This window comes from Puccinia triticina, chromosome 12A (assembly GCF_026914185.1).
Source record: "Puccinia triticina chromosome 12A, complete sequence".
In the NCBI taxonomy this organism is placed as follows: domain Eukaryota; kingdom Fungi; phylum Basidiomycota; class Pucciniomycetes; order Pucciniales; family Pucciniaceae; genus Puccinia; species Puccinia triticina.
In genome coordinates this window covers 5,818,113-5,842,182 of record NC_070569.1, presented here as the reverse complement: position 1 = coordinate 5,842,182, position 24,070 = coordinate 5,818,113, and the positions used below count along the sequence as shown (strand labels likewise).

Sequence of the window (24,070 nt, the reverse complement as noted above, 5' to 3'; positions counted from 1 at the left end):
GCCCATAGGATCTCATCACCGGAAGGACACTGACCCCACCTCAGCCGGTCCGTGATCGCAAATAGATGTCAACAGATCGGCTGCTGAATCTTGCCACCGCTCCCCGCAGCGGCCCGTCTGAGCCCGGGACGCAAAACGGCGCCAATGATCGATTGTTGTCTGGGGAGAGCTCTCCTTCAACCAGTAGGTCGACACTCCAATCCTCAGATAATTACAGGATGCAAGATGAAGACTATGTGGCCCAGAATGATGGACTTTTTTTCTTCCGTCAGTCAGGTCTCGTTTTCGGGCCGGCGTCCAAGCAGTCACCGCCGCCCAAAGAGTCGTCTCAGGTCCCTCCAACCCGACCTTCCACAGCTCACCGACGACGAACGATTCGAGCCAACACCGCTACCAATGGAGCCACACGGGCCCACTCGAGCCAGGCATCAACCCCAACCACCCCCAGCCGCAATTTGCCCATCTCTCGAACCAGCCGGTCTCCGTGGACGTTGTGGACTATTCGGACGCACAAGTGCGCTTCCAGTCCTTCGAACCCGCCCTCCCTTCAGAGCTCCACCGGCTCGAACGCGCCGTTGGTGCGCACACTCGACCATTCACTGCCCAAGCTGCTCCACAGGAGGAGACGTCCAGGCCTCCATGGGCTGCTGTCCGATGGATCAATGTCAATGTCAGTCACATAACACTCAAAAAACGGACGGGATACAAAAGGGGCATGTTGACTCGATGTACATATTTATAAAAACTGCCAGGGTCTCAGCTGGGAAGTGATCAAGCTACTAGCGATCCAGTACCAACTGCATCCGCTTGCAGTTGAGGACTGCCTACACACATCAGCCCGGTCGAAAAGCGAGTACTACAAGCAACACCTCTTCGTACATGCGGCGGTGCACACCTTAGAAGAACGCTCGGAGTGGCCGGATTCGCCACCGCCTGCTGAGAAGAACCCATCTAAACCTGGCCCCGCCTCCGATCGGCCGCTAGAGAGCGGGACCATGGATCCCGAGATCGACCCGGTCGGGTCCGCCCCCAGCTTGTATAAGTCCTCCGATTACACTCACGAACCTTCCGACCAGCCCATCATGGACCTTCGCACCGCCACCAACGGACCCCGGGTGCCAGGAAAGGTAGATGCTCTGGCCCCGCTCCCCACTCAGAAACGTTACATTTCTCATGCTCAAGAGGGTTTCTTTTGCTCGCGCATTGGAGATATTTAGGAGGTGTTTGATGCCGAGCGTGAAGTCGTAAGACAGTTGACCAAGGACTACAAGGTGCGGATCCATGTCGAGAAGCTATCGATCTTCTTGCTGCGCGACGGTCAGTGAGTTTGACACCGAGATATTTACGTTGCGACTGATTGATGACCGATCAATAGGGACTCTGATCACGATCTTCTCGCACGACGGGTCGAAGAGTGTTCTACCACTCCTGGCCCGCTTGAAGTCGATGGACACCCTCCTCCGAAGCTCGGCGGATGGCTCGATGCTCTTGCAAGCTGTCCTCGACATCGTCGTCGACCAAGCCCTGGATGTCGTTGAGGCTTTCCGGTCCAAGCTGACCGGCCTGGAAGCCAAAGTGCTCGTCTCTCCGGACCTCGATACCGTCCGACACTGTCTGTCTATTTGCGATCTCCGACTTTGTTGTCAATCCGAAAATGAGACTCATTATTCCCGTTTCCTTTATTTTGTAGTGCATGTTTTGTCTGGCGAGCTCTTGCTCCTCAAGCGGACCCTCAATCCTCTGTCGACTCTCGTCCATGGGATCATGAACCACGACCCGAGCGAACGGCGGGCGACGAACTACCGCGGCACGCAGCGGTCGTCAGAATCCGAACGAGGCGGCGGCGAAGATGTCCGCTCGCTCGAGCCGCAGTCGAGTACATTCTGCACGGGCTTTCTGTCCTCCCAAGCTAAAGTAACTCGATTGATGGCTGCCCGGTTTGATTTCTATTTGTTGCTGATTACCTCTTTTGGGCGGTTTCTGTAGATTTATATGTCTGATGTCCTGGACCACATCGACAGTGTTTTGAGCTCGCTTGAATTATTCAGTGGCTTAGCATCCAACCTGGTCGATTTCACATTCAGTTCAGTGGTTTTGTTACTTGCCTGTGAGTGGATGGAAGAACGACTAAAAACATTTCTGGGGTAGATACGATGAGCTTCTCGACGAACGAGTCGATGCGCCAGCTCAGTATTGTCACGATCATCTTCCTACCCTTAACTTTCCTTACGGGGTACTTCGGCATGAACTTTGTGAAGTTTGATGCGATCCAAAAGTCAGATGCCTTGTAAGTATGATCTTTTTTTTTTTTTTTTTTTTGGGGGGGGGGGGGTGGGATGTATCCATGTTCCTGATAGTGTTTTCTTGCTTTTTTTGTCTGATCATCCAGTTTTTGGTTTCTAGCTTTGCCCATCACTACCGTTCTAGTGCTTGTGTTCACCTGCCAGGGAGTCAAGCGGAAGATTCAAGTGAAATCGGCGGCGTTCAAAGTCCAACTTCAGAAATAGGACTTTTTCTCTATAGATGACACGCAAATAAATATCTCAGAAATGTTTCTTTAGGGATTTGATTATGTAGCTGGTATCAAGTTGTTAGATGGTTGCACTGCAAGAAAAAGTCAAGCAACTGCAAGCAGTTGACATGTGAGAACTCCAAGCAAGCTTGTGGTATTACACAAGGCTTTGTCAAGGCTTACTGTTGACCAAGCTTCAATGCACAGTCACTTTGCATCATGCATAGTGCATCATGCACAGTGACTGTGCAGAAAAAGCTTATGTGTGTTTGGGTGGAGCTAGAACAGCAGTAACCTGCATGTCAACTGCTAGTAGTTGCTTGACTTTCTCTTGCAGTGTTGATGAGGGTGCATATGTGAACTTGTATTTTTTCTTCTTCTGAGCATCTGCATTGGTTGCGGATTAAGGAAGGATTAGTGTAACTAATTGCAAACCTGAATGTAGCCTAAACAAAGACCACAAATTTGGTTGTGGATTTGCAACAACAGCAAAAAAAAAGTGCAACAAAAAAAAGCAACCAACATGCCAAGTAGCCTCCCCGGATCCCCCCTTCTTCCCGCGACCAATCCCCGGAGGGCATTTCCCAACCTTTTCCCCTCCAACAACTGCCGCCGCCTGGCACGGACGGAGTTCCACACCGGGTAGCTGGTCCGTACCGGTCATCAAGGCTGAACTCTTGATGCTGGGTGTGTATATTCTACTTTCTTGTACATCCGGCCATCAAAAGGAGTGTGAACAGTCCTCTCAATGGCCGGCGCTTGTACAGGTCATCAAGAGCAACACGCTACTTGATAGCCAGCCATCAAGAGGGGGTACACACTCCCATTGATGGCCCGTCTATTCTGGTCATTGAGGGGAGTGTGAATCTCCTCTTGATCATTGTCAGGTACACACTCCCTTTGGGACCTGCCATCTGGCCTTCAAGAACAACTCACCAAGCCTTTGATGGCCAACCCCAACCGGTCATCAAGAGGGGATCAATCTACTCCCCTCAATGGGCATTTTGTTCCGGCTGTTCTGGTCCGTTTCAGTATGACCAATACCCGCGCAGGCAATTGGTATTGGTCATACTGGATGAGAGCCACCCGTGGCTGGGTGGGAGGGTGGGCACCTGAGATGGTTAGCATACATACTTGAGCTTTTTTTCTGTGTGTACATAACCATCAACGGTGGGCTGCTACGCTACACTACGCTATTCAGCACTACGCGTTAGCGTAGCGGCAAAAAGCACCCGCCAATTTTGAATAGCGTTAGCTCGCTGTTAGCGCCGCTACGCTGCGCTAATTTTTAGTGGCGCTAACAGTGTGCCAATTCTTTGTTAGAGTTAGCGCGCCGCTACAGTTGCTAAGCTACGCTACGCTGCGCTACAGCGCTTTTAGCGGAAAATTTTTGGTTAGCGGAATTCCGCTACGCTACGGTTAGCGTAGCTGGCCCAGCAATGTAACCATGGTGATTCTACCAAAGCAGAATTGCTTAGGCTAGATTCATCTCCCGTAAATAATCCTCCTTGCACCAGGAAAAGAAAATGATCACTTGCCTACAAGTGACATGAGAAAGTACAAAGGGGCCTTTGTACTTTGCTATGTCACTTGCAGACAAGTGATGATTGTTTTTTCCTGGTGTTGGCAACCGCATTGGGTCCGATTTGATCAGACTAAACTCCTCCCAGTAGTACGAATTGGAGTAAGCAGGAGTAAATTTACTCCTTGCTAATCCTGAAAGTAAGTGCTGCATGCAGACACTCATTCCCACCCAAAAGTATGCACCAAACATAGCTTACATAAGCTGTAGGTGCATAAAACATACTTACACCTCTCTTTATCCCACACCAATGCGGTTGCTGGCTGGGATTAAGCAGATCTGTTACTCCTTGAGTTACACCCTCACCAATGCGGATGCTCTAAGGGATGGTACTTTGTCTAGATGTTAAGGGCCTGTTCAGCCATGCGGCAGAATCTCAATCTGAACTTGCGATCCCCTGCAAAATTGAGATTCTGGCGAGATTCAGAATCTCGCAACATGAGAAATTTGTGAGATTCCCAAAAATCTCCGGTTGGCAATCTCACCAGCCACCAAAGACAGATTACACTGAGATACAGCTATTTTGCTGTATCTCAACACCAAATCACAATCTCATGGCTCCCTGGGAGCTTTGAGATTGCCCAAAAACACTCTTCATGGGTCTGTACCAGTCATCAACAAACCTCTTGATGACCAATCTGACCGTTCATTGAGAGGGATCAAACCTCTTGATGAAACCTCTCAATGACTAGTCAGAGGTCAACAAGAGGAATCAAACCTCTTGATGCCCAGTCAGAGGTCATCAAGAAGAATAAAACCTCTTGATGACTAGTCAGAGGTCAACAAGAGGAATCAAACCTCTTGATGCCCAGTAAGAGGTCATCAAGAGGAATCAAACCTCTTGATGACCAGTCAGAGGTCATCAAGAGGAATCAACCCTCTTGATGACCAGTCAGAGGTCATCAAGAGGAATCAACCCTCTTGATGACCAGTCAGAGGTCATCAAGAGGAATCAACCCTCTTGATGACCAATCAAACCAGTCATCAAGAGGAATCAACCTACTCAATGACCAGTCTGACCAACGCTGCAACAAATCCAATACACGTATTGTATCTGCATATACAGTGTATTGGATTTTTTTTGTTACATTTTTTCTAATGTCTCATGTACTTTAGTGTCACATTTATTGTGTTGGCACGTATTGTGCAGTGTATTCTGGCTTTGATACATGATTTTTTATGTATCTGTATTGTATTGGGGCACAAATACAATACAGATACAATGTATTGGTCTGCCCAATACAAAATTCAAAAAAGATTTGTATTGTATCAGGTATCCAATACAATACAAATACAGTATTGGTTGTATGTTTTTTGAAAACAGACTTCAGGCACATTTCTTGCTAATTTGTGTGTTCTAGCATACATACATGGGTGGTGAAGTTGTGAGAGGATGAGCAAATGTACGGGACACCAAAGCAAATAAAAAGAAAAATAAACTGTAACACCAGCTAAGTGGAGCCTGAAGCAACCACAATTTTTTATTTGTGCTCCTCCAATTCAGCAAAACTTTGTGTGATGACCTCCTGAGCATTTTTAAAGTCGCCATCTGCCTGGAATCCTTGCTGTAGCCACTGATGAGAGCTCACTGATCTCTTGATGGTTTGTGGTACCAAGCTACCTCGGTCATGTCCGCAAATGTTGGAGGCGGCTGAGAAGCATTGTTTGACACTTGCTGAGGTTGCCAAGCAAGCCAAGTAATCCTTGGCCAAGGAAGCCAAAATGGGGAAGTCCTCACAGTGTTCCTGCATAAAAATAAATTGGAATTTCAACATTAGAATCTAATCAAAACATATAGATCATGGGGAGGATGTCACTTACTTTCCACCATTCAAGAGAATGGCCAGCTTGCGAAGGAAGAAGTTTATGCTTCCCGCCAAGGTATATGGCTAATTCGTCAGTGATAAGAGACTGGTATTGCTGTGGGAATAAGTCAATATCATCAATTGGTCGGCAATGGTTGGATGCTGGTTGTTGAGATGAGGGTAGCGGAGTGGTTTCTCTTGAGTGGTTGTCCATGGCAAGTTCAGCCTTTTGTTCAGCAAATTTCCGTCGGATCAATTGTTTGGGATAGCTATGACAAGAAGGGAAATAGATTTGGAAAATGGAAAGTCAATAGGACGGGTTCAAGATTGTGACAAGCAGTATTGCATCACAGAAATGCCTTGTCTAGATAAGTTTTGGTTTTTTCAATCATCTTCTCCAACATACCCTTGAATTCTTGTCCCGTACTAGATTTGATTTGTTTTTGGAGAAATTCCTTGATGTAGTAGTATTCTACTAGTAACAGGCCTGCCGACAAATGGTCGCCTTCCATTTTTTTGGTGATGAAATAAAATTCCTATGTGCAATGCACAATGGATGTGTCAGACAATAGCTCAAAGTAGAAGAAAAGAAATCTGAAATACTTACACCCAGAATATCATTAAGACGCTTCACAACATCCCAGTCCTCGCGTGTGATCACATTATTTTGAAAGAAATTCTTCCCACCGTCCCGTTCTTGTTGGTCCTTCTCATTCTCAATGAGCTTGTTCACAACATTTTGAGCCCGGTAAGCACAATCTCTGCTCTGCCATTTGAAATTCCAACGAATTACATAACAAGCAATGAGATTTGGCCGAGTGTCTTCAAGCTTTCTGTGCCATACATCAAACTCCGAACGTTTGGAAGCTGAGGACATGATACGCTGAATGACAAAATCGACCTTGATCAGGATATCTGAGATTGTCTGGCGGCTACCCGAGTCTTTCCCATGTTCATTTTAATTCCCCTCTTCTTCAGAATTTTCTCCATCCTCCTTGTCATCTGAAACAAAGTTGCTTGTTTGATTGTCATTGTCTCGAACCCCCAAGTCTTCAGCAATTGACGTGTCTTGCACCCCTGAGTCTTCAGCAATTGAGGTAAGGATCGGAACATAGCCAAGTGTTTTTTGTTTGGAATTTGTTAGTTCTTCAGGGTTGGTGTCAATCGCCTTGAGACCTGCTGTCACCACCCCAAAAAGGGAGGCAACATGTGCACATTGCCATGCTGAAACATTTATATAAAAATAGTTGTAAATTCATCAAATAAAACTGAAACATGCCTTGTATATGTTTCTTACATGTTTCCTATATGTTTCTTACATGTTTCCTATATGTTTCTTACATGTTTCCTATATGTTTTTTACATGTTTCCTATATGTTTCTTACATGTTTCCTATATGTTTCTTACATGTTTCTCATGCAATTTTTATATCATCCTTACATTTTACTTATGTATTCCTAATCTTTCCCCCCCAGAAATGTGGCATGGATACTTCTAGTGTAGCACAAAAAAACCACATCAAAAGTGTGCAATTTATGTCAAAATGCCTTCTTTTTTTATTTGAGGAAGTAGATATGTTGCGTGATTTTTTTTTCAATTTACCCTCCTCCATCACCTCACCTGGTTCCTCAATGAAAACTATGCAGGCAGGGCATCAGATGTCACTGGATTCAGTTTGGGCTGTCCATCTCCACAAAGATGCATGGGCCTCATAATGTCCATTTTGTTATATTCTGGCCCCAGAGCTCATGTTGTCTTAAACATGCTATGTGATTTGCTAAAGATTGTAATACTACTTGAGAATGTTTCAACAAAAATGAGTAAAATTGGCACAAGCAACAGCAGGAATTCATTAATATTGATTAACCAAGCATTTTTGACAGGCACAAGTACTTTGTCAGGAAATTATGTTTCAATTCAGAAGCATGAAGAGGCATCCATGACATTTCTAGATAGTTAGTGAAAATCCACATTTCAAACCACCCTGTAGACATGAGCATTATATAACAGACAAAAAATAAATTTGACATTTGGTGTTTTTGTATTTTTATATTTTGGAAAGTAACATAATTTAAAAAGGAAAATAATTTTATACTGGAAGAGCATATTGGTGAGCAAGAAAAAACAAATCATTTGGCAGTAATGCTGCGAGGGAGTTCAAATTTAGTCGCCGGGAATTGGTTTTGAAGGCAAACTAGGAAGTCGGCGGTAATTGCTTTGGCAAGTTGAAGGATTTGTGGACGGCGGAAATTGAATAGGCAGTTGGGGGTGAGGAAAGATTTGATGAAAAGACCGTCAATATAGGAGCCAAGCCTTTTCCAAACAGGTTCCAAAGCCTCGCGCTGAGGAACGTTTTTTTTGAAGAGGAGTTCCACAGCGCTCAGGAAACCCAAAGTCGATGCACCGGAGGCAAACTGCCGGTTGTTAGGAGCCAACATAAGACCACGAACACCAGCGACAAGGTAAAGGCAGAAAGGAATATAATTATGTCTTGAGCAATATTTTTCGAGGTCCTTCTTTTGCAGCACGAGTTCCTGACTATCTGCAGAATTTGCCTTGGGTTCCACATCGGCGGCAGCAGAACCTCGGATGATTCCGTAGGTGATGAAAACATCGATTATCAAGTCATGCAACTGATTCAAGGGTTTAAGTGCCATGTCGTTGCGCACGGTTCCGTCGTCTGCATTCAAGTTCGATGTAGAAGTCTTGCAGTTAGTCAGATAGTCAAGAATGCGCAAATGCGACCCAAGGTTGTTGCTTTCCAAGTTGGCTAATGGCGGCGGCTTAACGGAGAATCCTTGTGCAGTCAACTGGATCGAGGTGGCGATGCAGTTGGACCATCGAGACAACTGGAGCTTTGACGGTTTTTGGATTTCCCAAAGCAACAGGGCAAAGCTGAATTCGACATGGCTACTTGCCTTCAAGTCTTCGAGGTTTGCCGACTGGATTTGTGAGATATCAATCAATGTAGGCGCGAACCAAGGCTCATCGTTTGCGGGTAATAAAATCGTTCCCACTGAATTGAAACAAAAGAAGAGGGTGAATTAAGAAGGAGATAAAGCAATTTATTATGAAAAATAATATTCCGGCAAACGGTCAGACTTACAATGCTTTTGAATCTCTTTCAACCAAGATTTATGGGTAGATTCAGACTGAACCAAGCTGAACTGAGGTAAATCCGGTGGCGGGGTCCTCTTGTGCATAGATTTTGCTCAACAGTCAAGGAAGGAATGGATAGAATTGTGCGCAGCCGTGAACTTTTGACGGTTGAGGTTTCCCTGGAAATTCTTCAGGATGACATGCACCTCGCTTCTGATAGATTCGTCTTTGATGAAACTGATAGGACTTGGCTGGCTGGTAGATGTAGAAGGAGCGTGTGTTTGATCTGAAGGAGCAGGATGTGCTGAGCCTGTGTTTGCGGCCGATGAGAGAAGAGTGATCATGGGGGCAGGTGGTGCTTTAAGGAGAGGAGCATTGGTGGGATTGGCCGGCGAAGGAGTTGGGAAGCTATCATGAGGCAAATTGGGGTTGACTTGTGGCCCAGTAGCGGGTGGTAAGGCCTGATTGTTGGTAGAAGTCGGACCAGTCGATGTTGCTGAGGAAAGATTCACTCGCACCTGCTCGTCAGTCAAGTTGGCTGGTGTCTGAGTCTTAGCAAGATCTGGCCGAGTTGAGTTGAGTGTGGTGGTGGCCGCAGGGGCAGCAATTTCAGGAAGGGTACCGGTGGTATGTGAGGCGGTCCGAGATGCAGCGTCTGGATGATCTTACAAAAAAGCCACATTTAGACTTTGAACAATGAAGGGGAAGTCGAATAAAAACTTACCTATTTTTCCATGTAACGGGGCATCATGAGCATCCTCGGCGGGACCAAGATGATCTGGCTTGTGTTGGCCGACCGATGGGGAAGAATGGGGGGATTCTGGGCGAGGGGACTGCTGGGGACTCGTTTTTTTGCACGGTAATTTGTTGTCCTCTAAGCGCTTACGTTTGGGGAGTGATTTGGAAGCTGAGGTTACTTGCGTGGATTTATCAAAATCTTCATCGTCGCTCTCGTTCGTAAGGTCTATCAAATCCTCCGGAGGGATTGGCTTCCCTTCGTTCACGTCTGAAAGAAGTTGGGGAGTTAGTGTTGTACCATGCAGCCAGTAGTCACGTAGACATGACTCACCTTGCTTTCTCTTTTGGCACTCCTCTTGGATGTCTCTGATCCCGGAAATGATTTGGGCCGGAGGGACAGGAAGAGACTCTGAAAGACCCAAAGCCTGCTCCAATATTTCCTCGAGCCTGGAACAACTCGTCACATACTCCTTTTTTCCAGCTTGCCTTCTCTCACTACGAAGGAGAGTAGGTTGTGAGATTGCCTTGTAATTCGCGTAGGCTTCGAGCGAAGGGGCCGGCCCCCTGAGCGTATCTAAAGCTACAAAAGCATAATTTGAAGTTGGTAAATGCTTGGAGGAGATAGGAAAGTGTTAGATGTACATACCAGAAGACAAGACCACATTTTCTGCATCACTGTGGACATCCGGAGCGGGCGCGTTTGGTAGGAGGGCTGGATTTGGGAGCAGGGAGGCATCGGAAGCAGGATCCATAGAGATAAGGCCTGGGGAGAGTAAAAGTGGGAGGGGAGTGCACTAGTGTGACGGAATGAATAGATAGATTTTTTTGAGAGTTAACAAGGATGAAACTGGCCGGCTTGACAAGTGAAGATTGATAGAGGGGGGGAAAGACAACACCAAGGAACAAAGACGAGACTGAGACCCTTACATGGCAGACTATTTTGGGGGAGGGACCGATCGTTGAAGGTAGTGGGAAGAAAGCTTGAAAATTGTAGAAAAGCTGACCTACGGACAGATGATGACGGACTACCTGAGCCATTCATGATTGTTTGGATTGTTGACGGAAAGCTCAAAGGAAGGCAGCTGCTATGAAAATACAAAAGGGATTAAGTTTATGATCTAATCTTCAAGTCTGCAAAGAGATAGGGCCGTGAGCAAAGGAAGGCGTTGAGCTCAAACATACGCGAAAGCTTGAAGGGAGATGAGGCTTACATAGAATTCTGAAGCTAGAAAAGCGCTGAAAATTGATGAGCTCATGGGACGTCAGCAGAAGGGATAGAGGAACGACAAGGGCCAGAGCGTCGATGTTGATGTTCCCAAACTGTAAGTGGGTGAACCTTTCCAAAAGAGCAAGATAAGATATTTCTTAGAATGTACATAGCGTGGAAAGTGAAGGGGAGGTGAAAGAAGTTGGGCGCTCACTTGTGGGGTGATTGGTTGCAGCTATATGTACGTCCGGATTCATGTACATTTTCATTGTCACGTTTCAGGCTCACTATGTAATGTTCGATGATCATACATGCCTACGCAGGCGCATACATATAACTTTGCGCCATGTCAAAATTGTTTGGACTTGTGCAAATGTATGTACATAATAGGCCGCAATGGTGTGGAGGGCACCTAACTGCTACGACCTAAGTGAATAACAGGAGTAGATATGTATGTGTGCGGGATGTCCGCACATTGTCTGAAATTCTGCCATAGAGAGACTCTATCATTCTGGTGGAAAATGGAGTTGTAGACAAATGTCCATGATGATATCCATCCCAGCTACGCCGCTCGGATGATTGGACAATTGGCCAGCTTGGACGATCGTCCAACTTGGACGATCATCCAACTTGAACAATTCTTCAGGTGCAGGATAGTCATCCAGGTCAGATCACGATCTGGATCAATCGAGATCGTGATTCAAGATGGACAATCGTGCAAGTCTGACCTTGTCTGGGAATTGGGATGGCAGTTTGGAGGGTTTTGCATTGGGCAAGGGCCAAATCGATGGAAACCTTTACCTACTACTTCAATTCGCTTTGAGAGGTGGAAGGCCTTATCATTCAACAATCAATTTGTGAGGGTATGGGAACATGCATGTTCAAGCACCCATCATCGTTTCTTGATTGTGCTTGTGTTGGACGATTGGCCAAAGTCCAAGCGGCCGGGCACACCTTACTGAAGACAATAGGGCGCAGGCTATATATGAATTGCATCAAGACAGTTGTGGGGATCGCCTGATTGATGCAGCTGGTGATGATTGTGAAGGCCGATACCTTATTCTGCACACCTTTATTGATGCTTTTCCCTGAGGTCAGCACTTAAAGCTACTTGGGACCGCTCTTGCTCCCTCTCAACAAACAAAACAAATGTGCCTAAGTCTTAAGTGGCTGATCCGAGCCACACAAAAGCCAAATAAATATCTGGCTTCGCAAGGTAACAGGTGATCAGTCAAGGAGCTCCTGGTGCTTGGGGTTGGCTTTCTGGTTATACATTGAGAATCATATCTCCTGGAGCCGACCACCGCCACCAACATGGGATGCCCTGTGATTTTGAGTACATACTAAGGCAGTGTGATCCATTGGGGTGGGAAATACCTTACACGAACAAATGCAGATACATAAGATAACACAAACGATGGTAGACAGGCAGTTTGCCCTGGTTGAATGTAACTTCCATGCAGCCAATTGAATTCAAGAAGTTCATTGGAAGTTGTGCGGGCTTTGCGTCCCCCTTTCAGTGATGATTTGGAGTATTTCAATTGCCGGGTCAAGCCGCAAAAATGAGCATGTGCCCCTGTTGACCTGGTACTTGATTAGCTGTAGTGTATCCATCAAGTACACTAAGTACACTTGCCGGTAGTCTCAACACCATCTCAACTTCTCACCCGTTACCTGTCTAGCCTTTAGTAGTTGGATCGCCGCCCCCGGATTGCAAGCGTCGCGGTTTTTTGTCATGGATATTGATGACATCTTCTTTACGGAGGCAGCTGTGGATCCCGGTTTGACTGAAAGAGCGGTTGGAGGTAATCGCTGTTTCTCTCTAAGTACCGATGTGTGCTAAATCTGATGACTAATGAGTTTTGCTTTTAATTATGTTTACAGATGTCCCGCTGGAAACCCTAGCTGAAGGCAGCAGCCGTCGCCGAAGGGCCACCAAGGCCCGCACTCAGGACCGACAAACCAATCAGGACTTGTCTAGGATCATTACGCGGGCAGCTGATGAGAAGCCTCATCATCGGGACAAAGTTCTACGGAGTCTTCAAACATTCACTCGGGCCATGATGGGGCTACCACCCAACGCAAAGCCACAAGATCTTCCGACTTCTGTAACTGTAGAGGAACTCGCGAATTGGGACACCTGGAGAGAGCGCCGAAAGGAAGCCTTTAGTCAGCGATTGGAAGAAGCAACGAAGAAGCACCCGCAAGCAAATGAACAGGAGATCAAACTCATCCGGAAGACTGAGATGGAATTACTTAAAACTTGCCTTGTACCTGTGACTTTCCGAGCTTCTCCCGTTAACACGACCTCAGCTGTCTCGATCCATGTGAAGAGGGAGATGGAAGCCAATCTAGCCAAGCATGGGTTTCCCCGCTTCACCTTTGACTGGAATGCACCGTTTGTACGGGATTGCTTATGGAACACAGTTATGGCAGACATTACGGTTTGGCACTGGCTGCCATGGGCGAAACGCATCAATGTTGAAGTTCTTGAGTCAGCAATTCCCGGAATCAAAACACGATTTTTCGAATGGGTCAGCAACCAAGGGTTGACTAGGTTGAAGGCTCAGGTCACCCCAGCTGTTGTGGTCGCACAGAGGAAGCGCACCCAGTATGTTCGATCTACAAAGAGAAAGGTAAGATAGGTGCATTCCGTTTGTCCTCATGACCCGCTTGGAACAACATGATTAATTGAAAGAATGTGGCTTTAATTATATCAGATTGCCAACCTCCGCGCGGACACCTTCCTATCCCTCTACCCCACAAAGAAGATTCTGGGGCATTTACTTTGTGATCCAGATGCAGTCTCGGACTTTGAAGAAGACGATGTGAACTCCTTGCCTCGACGAATCACAGCATACTGGCGGAGCGCGCAAATGGAAAACATAATTCGCTGTATTGACCGTGCTGCATTGCAGCGTGCCAAAACCCCTCAAAAGAAGATGTTGGTAAAAGGCCTGTTGGACCGCAAAGACACCCGAAGCCCTACCGCTGAAGAACGGACCGAGCAAACTGTACCCAATTGCTACCCCCGCGACGCATATGGGGATAACTATTTACAAGAAGTTGGCGAATTCCACGCAGAACATATCGCGAGTGAACGCATGGACCTCGATAAGCTGGCAAATGAGATGTTGGAAAAATCATCTGGCGCATCAAATCACCGCCCCCCGGTCCAGGGAAGCAGTCGTTCAACCGGGCCGCAACAGGCGGCACCGGCGGCCAGCAAACAGGCAGGCTCCTCAGGTCCAGAAGTTCAAATGTCTGGATGAAGGTATGTGTCCAGTCAGTTAAACCTAAAATTTTATGATTGCCACTGAGACATTTGGATATTTGGGCTTGATTGGGAATCATGTGACGGGCAGGGATGAGGTGGATAGAGATAGAGGAGTCTGAATTTTCATAGGACAGCCGGGGGAATAATGATGGGCGATCTGGTTTTGCTTATCATTCACAACGGCGTAGGAGATGGGGAAAAGTACGACTTATAACATGACTTGATGTATTTGTATGGAAATGTGGGCCAATAAAAGCTCAACATAACTTAAGGATGTGGTAAATCGTGGTCAGAGTTTTCCCTGCTATAGATTTACATAGTAGTTTTTCATTTGATTTCATTTGTGTGTATATATACGTGTTTATCAATGAAGAGGAGTGAGGCGCCAGAGGGGTAGGGTTTGTAAATAGATGTTCTGGAGAAAGCTTCATCTATTTGTATCAATTGTCATGTTTGGCCAGTGGGATTTCACCTCTCTGAACGGCCAAACAATATACTATGTTGAATTCCTTCTTGACGGGGATTCCTGCTTGGAAAGAATAGTCAGAAGTGTGTCCCGGGGGTTTTTGCAGGAGAATGACTAACCTCTGCTGAGCTTGGCCCGGCGAGCTACCCAGAGAGAGTAAAGGTCAGGGAATTGATCACTCAACCGCATGGATACGGCTTCCTGTCTTGCACCATTGTAGTAAATGTTAATGTGCCTCAGCACATGATTGTCATCCAGTGCCTTTTGGAGGGGGGTCCTGGGGTCGTTGTCTGGTTCAAACTTGGTATTGACCAAGGATTTCATGGAATCAATTACGCCGTAAATCCATTGCTTTTGGGATTGAGTCAGGTGATTGGACCAAGAACCATCCAAATCTCTTTTTTTGGAAGACTCCGGGTGGGAACACATTGAGGAGCTCGCAGGGGTATCAGTTGGGAAATCTTGCGGGAGGCTTGAATGGGGGCAGGCACAAGAGATATCCATTAAGGCTGGGGGAGCTCTTATTTATTTTTGAAAGCCTGCTGGCTGGCAGATGGCAGTCTGAAGACCAAACACCGCACAGGGTCTACTGAAACATGTGGAGATGCTCTTCAGAGTAGAGGATGGGCTGTGCCGGACACATCTTATCATGCAGTGAGATTGTCAAAAGTTAAATCTATATCCAAAGTCTTAGGGAGGATCGGAGGGGGTGGTAGATATATTGAAATTACAACATTGCTGTAGTTTGAGAACCACGCCGCGGAAGATGTAGAAATGGAACAAAACGGGGGAGGAATAGAAATGGGCGTACATCTTGTGGTAGGTAGCATTTCTACAGATTGGTTGTAGAGAGGGACTGCGTCAGAGGGGGAGTGGGGCGGAGAAGCTGAGAGAAAGAAACATGTAGGGGGGTTTTGAAAGTTGGAAATGTTTGGAAAGGGTTGGAGGCTGTGGAACAAGTTGCCGGCGACACGTACGGCAAAAGAGGGAGGCTGAGGGAGATTTGGACGAGCATCCAAATGGCCATTGGCCGGAAACTTGGACGATTGTCCAAGTGGGAAGGTTTGGAAACTTGGACAATCGTCCAACTGGGGAGGAATGGTGGTTTGGACGATTGTCCAAGTCCCAGGGGCCAAGGGTTGTGTGTCAAGTTCCGCAATACGTCCAGCGAAGAAACCGTTGGATGTTGTCAATCCCTTGTCACGCCCTGAGGTTAAAGCTTATGCATCAGTGGACGCCAATGAGAATGAGGGGGATACAACGGCATGATACCAGGGGTTCACTCACCCAATGATGGACTAAGGCCACTGAAATGGTTTCAATGTTCACGCCAAAGACCCCTGAAGGATTTGTCATTACTGCCACATGTCCTATGATATCCTTGGTGGGTAACACAAGTGTTTGAGGAGTGTTAGATCGGACAAGAAGTTGGTAGTGGAGCCTCAAAACCTCTCGGTACGGATTGATATGCGCGTCCTTCTTGTCCAGTTCCGCAAAGAGGGCCACATGTACCCATGTGGCGTTAGGAAACTGCTCAGAGGTGAAGATTGTTTGGATACTTCCAAACTGGTTCTTTCCTCCCAACCTAAAGTGAATGTAGGAGTTGCCTTTATGGTCCTTTTCAACAGTGTAATTCTTCTTTTGTGCATCCTTAAAGCTTGGCTGCAAGGTCACCAAAGGATTTAAAATTGTGGACGTGTTTGAATTCCTTTCCGATGCTTCGCGAATCCATTGGGACGATGAGTATGGAGGGTATTTGTTCAGATGATCTCTCCAGTTGGCATATAATTCACCTGGGAGCACTGTTTGAGAAACCGTTGGCCTTGTCCCCGCACTGACGCCACAAACGTTCCTATCAGTAAGCTCACTCAAGCGTTTAAATGTACTCCGCTGCATCCATCGGCGAAACAATGTCTCGCTCAAAACACCTGGATCCGGATCACAATATGTTAGTCAATTGCCACACATCCAGAATCAGAACCAAGTGAATTGCTGACCGGAATGATTATTGGTTTTGGCTTTCCCAAGGAGTCCGTTCAAGCGCTCCTGGGCCCATGCGGCATACGAAGCTGGTGGCCCAAAGCGTTCAATTACTTCCGGGAAATGTTGGAGAATATGGATGTTTGGCTTTGATTTAACTGTCGGCCAGCTCTCAAGCGTGTGCTTCCTGTACTGCTCGATTGCCTTGCGGATGGAGTTTAACTGTGCACTGGTGATCATCCGATGGTTCAACAGATGGATGATGTGAACGATTTTCACCAAGCTTTTGGCTAACACTTTACAATGATTGTTTTCCTCACAAAGGTCCCATTGAGGCAATAAGACAAGAGGGTAAAACACAGTGTACAAGATTCCCCATTCGGCTGCTTTCAGTGAACCTGCACTTGCGGCGCCTAATTTGAGAGGCAGGCAGTCAACCCACGACGGTAGGCAAGTTTGCTCAATAGCCCGCCGAACACACTCGAGTTCTTCAGGGAGCAAGCGCGGCATCTGATCGTCTAACTGCCTCTCCGGCGTGCTTTCCTCCTCGTCGTGAGTGTCCGCTTCGCTCGCCAAGCTTCCCCCAAGAGAATGACGTGATGCTCGGGCAGATTCCTTGCACGGATTTATGGTTGCTTGGCTTGAAACACTTCCTTTTTGGCTGGTGAGGCGCGCTCGTAGGCTGTACTGATGAACTGTGGCGCCGGAAGCTTGTGTTCCTCGGGAAGAATTTCCTTGTGGGCGTGTTGCTGGAAGGTTGTCTGCACTTGTTGCGGCCAAAGCTAGAACATTTTCTGTTTTTAAGCGGCGTTTTGCTGGATGTTCGTCGTCTTTGGCGGGACGTTTTTTGCTCTGAGTTCTCCTTTCAAGTAACACCTCAAACACGGCCTCTTGTTTGCTCGGTTGAATTTTTCGCATCTTCTTCAGATCGGCCTCGAGCTTCTTCCCAGTAGCTGCCAACCCAAAGTACAAGAGAGAATGGTCTTTGAGCACGCCCAGCATTAAAGCATGCATAACATCAATACTAGAGTATTCCAGGGGCCTCCAGTATGGTAATTTGTTCAACGGGCTACAGCGGACACCTTTGTCTTTGACGATGGCATTCCTGCGCGTACTATCAGGGCTATCGAGCCATTTTCTAGCCCACTCAATGTGATCTTCATGATTCCGGGGAGGAAATTTTGACGGATCATAAACATTGATCTGCGGACGAGTAAGCTTACACAAAGAACAGAACAGAGTGGCTGAATGAGACGCAAATCCGGCCACCTTTCTCAGTGCTGGGAGATTGGCTATCAATGGGAGTAGAACTGCGCGGATCGTTCTTCCACCGGGAAAGCGTGACGTTTGTTCGAATGCAACTCCATCAGCAAATTCCAAGAACTCCGTCACCAGCGGTTGAAGGACATTGTGTATGTGATCGGCTGAGGGCTGGCCCGGAGTGATTCCAAACAGGAAAATATTTTGCTCTAGATAGCAGTCTCCTGGAGGCAAGTTAAGACAGACTAAGGTTACAGCGCCAGCCTCCAAACACTTTCCACCTATCTTATTCCCATGAGGATTGAACCAGTCGACGTAGAGGCTAAATACCAGGTTTCCAGAAGTGCGTGTGTAAGGCTCCAAGGCTGTGCTGGGATGTTTGAAAGTCTTCCATACGGTACCGTCCCATATATCCCGCATGACACCGTCTTGACTCGTATACTTCAAAGGCGCTTCGATCAGGTCCTCAAAGTCCTGAAGGAGAAGCTTCCTCTTCAGCCAGTCTCTCAGCCTCTGATAGCAGAAACTTTTAATTGGTCGCCAGGCTGGTTTCCCGGAGGCTACGAATTCCTTGAAAACTGGCTCTTCGCACTTCCGAGGCTCTTGTTCATTTGACGCAGAGAGGCTCCTGGCGGATGTGAAGAATTTGGCCGTACAGCGAGTCGTCAATGTAGCGTGAAGTCTTTGCTTCGCCCAACTAGCAGAATCTGGAATGGCTTCGTAGAGCGTCCAACATTTTGGACAAGTCGCCTGCTCCTGAAAAAAACAGTCCAACCCAAGATGCAATGTTACAGTACTCATTGAAGCTGGGATGTTTTTCAACATGATCGATGTTTTGAAGCCGAATCTGGTACCCAAGCGAGATAACTTTTGTTTCTCGTCAGCCAGGAACCGCTCACACGCCTCTTCACTCATATAATCCTCAAAGTGGAAGCGAGCGGCTTGAAGTAACACATGGAGGGAATGTGGATCTATGAATCGCAGCCCTGGGTCTAGATGGTGGTTTTCCTGCGTCTGTGGAACGCTATGTGTGTCGTTGGGATCGCGCCTGGGATTTTCAGTGTCTGATTGGGATCTCGCAACGAATACGGCCGAGTTGCTGCTTGGGCCTTCTGGGCGGTTGTCCTGGTTGACGGCGTCCGGGATTGGGATTTGAGATTCAGCGGCTTGTATTCCGGAGGCCGTGGAGAGGGGCCGCGGATGGGGGGTAGTTTCTTGATTATTGAGCCGTCTACTTCCCAGTATGCCGGTCAAATTAGCCAACCTTTTGTGTCTTCGAAAACTCACATCTGACAACGGAACACCCATCCGCTCAATTCCATTGCTGTCACGGTAAACCTTTTGCCCACAACCAAATTCCTCGCAGCTACAAACGCGCATAACCTGAGATGCATACCGTTACCATCATTGCTACATGCTGTTGAGGCGAGGAAAGGACAAGGAGGTACTCACAGATGGTGTTGGAGTATGTGGTTGAGTGTGATTATGCTGACCGACAAGAGGGATGTTTGGAAGGTTGAATGAATTCCTGGTTGTCGGCAAACACCAGCACTGGCATGAATGCAAGGTTTGGGTGCATTTTCTACGTATGTGCAACAGCTCCTGGGCGCCCAAAATTTACATATGTACACACACACATGTTTGTACATTTTTGCCATCCCGCTGGCGCAATGGCACAAGCGTCCGGCTGATATCCTTGAATCCCTGTGAATTCAAGGAGCTCAACGGGCCATGATCCACTCGCCATGTACTACATATGCTGGGGGTTAAACATCCAACCAAGGGATTATCATTGCTAGCATTTCCGGACGCTTTGGACGATCGTCCAAGTTGTTCCTTTTTCAAATTACCGCACCGCCTTCTTCTTAGGCACATTGTCTAAGAGAATGATAGCCATGGCAGTCAATTTTATTGCCAGAGTTTGACTTGAACGATGGTCCAAGGTCTTTAACAACTTGGATGATCGTCCAAGTCATTTCCAAAACATAAACCACCTCGCTTCAGAATCTAAATACATACTCTGCAATGCATTTTTTTTGCAAAAACTCATGACCATCTTTGCCTCTCAAAATTTCACCCCCTCAGGACAACTTGGACGATCGTCCAAATGTCCAATTGTTCATTGGACACCATGGGCTTGAAATTTCCACCCATGAGCCCTTCATCCCTCCGCCACAAGGGACCGGTTCATCTTGGGCGGCTACATCAATGAAAGGGGATTTTCTGCGTCCAAATCAACCATGTACAACAGATCCCCAATGTCTGGGTGCTTGGCCACCGGGTGTTGATTTTTTTGCCAACCACACCACCATTTCCACTTTCTCCCTCACTCCTTTGATCGTCACACTATCAGATCAACCTCTTCCGATCACCAAGATGAAGACCCATCATCCCAGCCTCAAGAACGGACTTATGCAAACCACTGTCACTAACCTCCACTCACAGCTTGTTGCGAGTGGTATTTCATCTGCTAACTCTGCATTCACTCGATCCCTCTACGACTTCACAAGGGTTTTGCTTGGAATCGACGCTGCCAAGAGCGACCTCCCGCCTTTGCCACCCCAATCACAGCTTTCCACGTTCAAGCAGAAGGCAAACGAGGCATACACTAACGATGCAATTCTTGCCCGCTTCCGCTTGTACCTCACCAAACACAATCTTTCAGACCTTGAGGTTGCGGGGAGAATCAAATGTATTCCGATCATCTGCCGACAATTTTTCATTGAAGATCTTGCCGCCGTGAATATCCAGCATATTAGTTTTGCATGGTATGAATCCCCAGGATCTCCTTACAACGAGTGGTTTGCAAGTATGATCTGGAAGCATTGGACTTTTGCCAAAAATAACGGTCTTTTGCACAAATTCGCCATCTCACCCACCGACGATACATTTTCTAACGGTCAAAAGGTCCTATTTCTTTGGGTACATGGGCGCCATGCCGATCTCCAACAATCTTCTCGCAACCCCACTTGGCGTCAGTCAAAGTCTGCCCGTGAAACTCGAAGCAAAAGGCAAAAACAGGTGTGTTTTCTTGTTGCTCACAGAAGCTAAAATGTCTCTGACTTTCACCCTCTGATTTGCTTTGAATCATGCATATCTGCAGTTGAGCAATCGTCGTGTGGATACCTGTGTGGCCTTGTCTCTCCCTACAAGTGTAATTCACATTTTCATGGATCCCGCTTGCACCTCTGACACAGAAGAAGACGGAGCAGGGGACCTCTCTCGAATTCACTTACCTTGGCGCTCCCATGAACTCACTGAGTTTGCTCACAAATTGGACAAAGCCACGGTTGAACGCTGAGAGACTCCTGTCCGTACAAGCGGAGGCAGTCGTGTGAGGGGATGGGTGCTGTTTAGGCTGCCCTCGTGGCTGGGTGGTCCGTGGTGATGAGCGCTGAAAATGGGGGGGATCAGGGATAGCTATTGGGTTTTGGGTGGTTTTGAGAAGTTCGCCGGGGGTTTGGATCCTCGGCGGCGGTTGTTTTGTTTGAGGGGAAGGGAGATGTGATCTTAAGGAAGAGGAAGGAAAAAGATCCGGAAAACTCTGATGAAGGATGATCGGCGGGCGGAGCCCGTAAGTTGAAACTCTGAAGATAGGATCTATAAGCTCAGTGATGGTCCGTATTCCGGGGATCAGAATGCCATGGCCACCCATCATCCAAGTTCGAGCTGAACTTGGACTCCGGGCGACATGTCACATACATTTCATCACATCCTCCGCGCGCTACACGCGCACACACTCACAACAAACAAGATAAAAAAGAAGAAAGGAAACAACACAAGGGAAAATTAAGGAAAACACAGCGTGATGAGTCAGGAAGAAAAGAACCAGAGGGAGGAAAATAAAAAGAGGAAAGAGAAAACAGAAAACACTCAAGACAGGCAGAACAAACAGAAGAGAAAGAAATCAGAAACAAACAAGGAAATAAACCCACATCAGGCGCTGTGTTAGGACCAAGAAAGCTGAAGAGGCATGGGGAACTGAGAAGGAAGGGAGATGGGAAAATGGACAGAAGGAAAAGGAGAGATAGGGGAGCCAGTTGAAGGTGGAAATGTGATGAGAAGAGATCTTGAGGCCTGGGGAGTCGGGACTGCACCATAACTTTCATTGAGTCGCAAGACCCAATGTCGGATTACCTAATCAACTTTCATTGAGTCGCGGGACCCAATGACGGATTACCTAATCAACTTTCATTGAGTCGCGGGACCCAATGACGGATTACCTAATCAACTTTCATTGAGTCGCGGGACCCAATGACGGATTTCTGTCCACCCCAGCGTGGAAATTGAGTCTTGGGAAGTGAAAATAAACTTGAGTCTTGATGATCCTGCTGGCGGCGGTGATGCTCCTGAATAGCTGGCCACGAGAGGGGCCACCACAACGCTTGCACAAAGAAAAAGGTCCTAGGGTTGTACAGAGAACTAAATTACTTGAATTACGACGTCGCAACCCTATCAACACATCTCCAGATTTGGCGGTCCCCATCGGCTTGCCTCGCAGCTGCTACGATCCCGCATTTCTCCAATCCAGACCAAAAGTAGCCCAGGAAGTCTTGAATATTCAGGATGAACCCTTTGAATTTCCTTCCATCTGATCCTCTTGCTGGCGTTTGAGATTAATTGATTCGATCATCATCCGTACCACTTCCTTCATGTTATCGCCCGGCTGATCCAATGCTAAACTGTGCAATCACTATTGTTTGGCGTGAATTCTTCTTTGAAATATGTAAATAAAAATTGCTTACTGTGCCAATTCCTTCTTCCTGTTTTGTATCTAAAATTTATTATATACGGATTTTCATTAGCCTCTTTTAGAGCTACATTATCAGGTAGAGCTTACCTCTATCATATTCACCTCAATGCTCCCTTCTATGAAGTAACGAATGATGCGAGTGGTGCAGCTCTGGCCCAGCCGATAGGCGCGATCTGTTGCCTGGCTTTCTACACTTGGATTCCAACAAGGTTCCTTGAAGCATTTTTTGTCAGTCCAAGGCGCGATAGTGTTAATACACACTGAACTCACCATCAAGTAGACCTTTTGTGTACAGGTCAGGTCAATCCCCACGCCACCTGCTCCAATCGTTGCCAAAAGGACTTGGACATTAGGTTCCTGTCTAATCCTAGCCAAACTTTTTTCCCTCTGCTGTAGTGAGCAGGAGCCGTCTAGTGTTTCAAAGGCTATCTGATTTTTGAGAAGTGCTACACCCACACTGGATCACAATTTCATCAGCGGATTATAGATTCCAGGTAAAAAAATCTAAGTCGGAGCTCACATTTCCAGGAAGGAGGTCCACTGAGAAAAAACCACCGCCTTGGGAATATTACCACCTTGCTCCGAAGTTAAGTGCGTCTTCAGATCTTCTACCAAATGCGCAATTTTTGGACTATTGTGCCATGTAGTTTCCTGCCGTGGTAGATCATAGTGGCTCCCACCAGCCAATCGTGGGTGATCGCAATAAATTCGGAGCATAGTCAATTGTTGAAAAAATTCTGCTGAATCCCAGCTTTCATTTTCTCGGTCGAGTCCATACTTGTCGGCAAAAATGTGATATCGCTGGCGGTAGTCTTCCGCCCAAGGTTCTGGCATCTGTAAGCCTACTTTTTGTTCTACTTTTGGTGGTAAACGGAGCACATCTGCTTTCAGTCTCCTTATCGAAACAGTTGCCAGAAGTTGTTGAAGCAATTCAATTGCTTTCTCGGATTTTCGTCGTATGTTTGGTTTGATGAACGTCTGCCAAACCTCTTCTCTCATCCACGGGTCCACCTTTATAAATCTGATCAACGTGTAAAGGTCGCTTAAGTTATTCTGCAACGGGGTTCCTGTCAAGCATAGTTTCCGTTGGGTCTCCAACGCTAGAATTGCCCGGCTTCGCTTTGTTGCTGAGTCACGAATCAAGCTAGTGAAAAAAATAACAGTCAGCAGTGCATCCTTTAAGCACATTATACAGGCCAGAATGAACTCACTGGCCTTCATCCAATATGGTACGAAACCAGGTTGCTTCAAATAAAGCATCACATCTGGACTCATAAAGATTTGCTACCGTATCATAAGTGACAAGAACGATATCATTGTCCCAAAGCATTTGTGCTGTCCACTGTTTGCGTTCTTCTCTGTGATACACAGCGTACTTGGTAAGGCTCTGG

General features: G+C 46.9%; 2 protein-coding genes across 2 annotated transcripts; one reads left to right on the top strand and one right to left on the bottom strand.

Moving 5' to 3' along the window:
- Nucleotides 1-65: 65 nt before the first annotated feature.
- PtA15_12A570 (uncharacterized protein) lies at nucleotides 66-2,507 on the top strand (the record flags this gene model as incomplete). Its single annotated transcript, XM_053162193.1, has 9 exons — nucleotides 66-183; nucleotides 273-670; nucleotides 753-1,127; nucleotides 1,218-1,317; nucleotides 1,376-1,612; nucleotides 1,691-1,914; nucleotides 1,987-2,083; nucleotides 2,149-2,287; nucleotides 2,390-2,507. The coding sequence occupies 9 exons, from the start codon at nucleotides 66-68 to the stop codon at nucleotides 2,505-2,507; spliced, it is 1,806 nt and encodes a 601-aa protein (XP_053026135.1).
- Nucleotides 2,508-7,691: 5,184 nt separating this feature from the next.
- Nucleotides 7,692-10,778, bottom strand: PtA15_12A569 (uncharacterized protein; the record flags this gene model as incomplete). Its single annotated transcript, XM_053162191.1, has 4 exons — nucleotides 7,692-7,694; nucleotides 9,433-9,653; nucleotides 9,723-9,841; nucleotides 10,741-10,778. The coding sequence occupies 4 exons, from the start codon at nucleotides 10,776-10,778 to the stop codon at nucleotides 7,692-7,694; spliced, it is 381 nt and encodes a 126-aa protein (XP_053026134.1).
- Nucleotides 10,779-24,070: the final 13,292 nt, after the last annotated feature.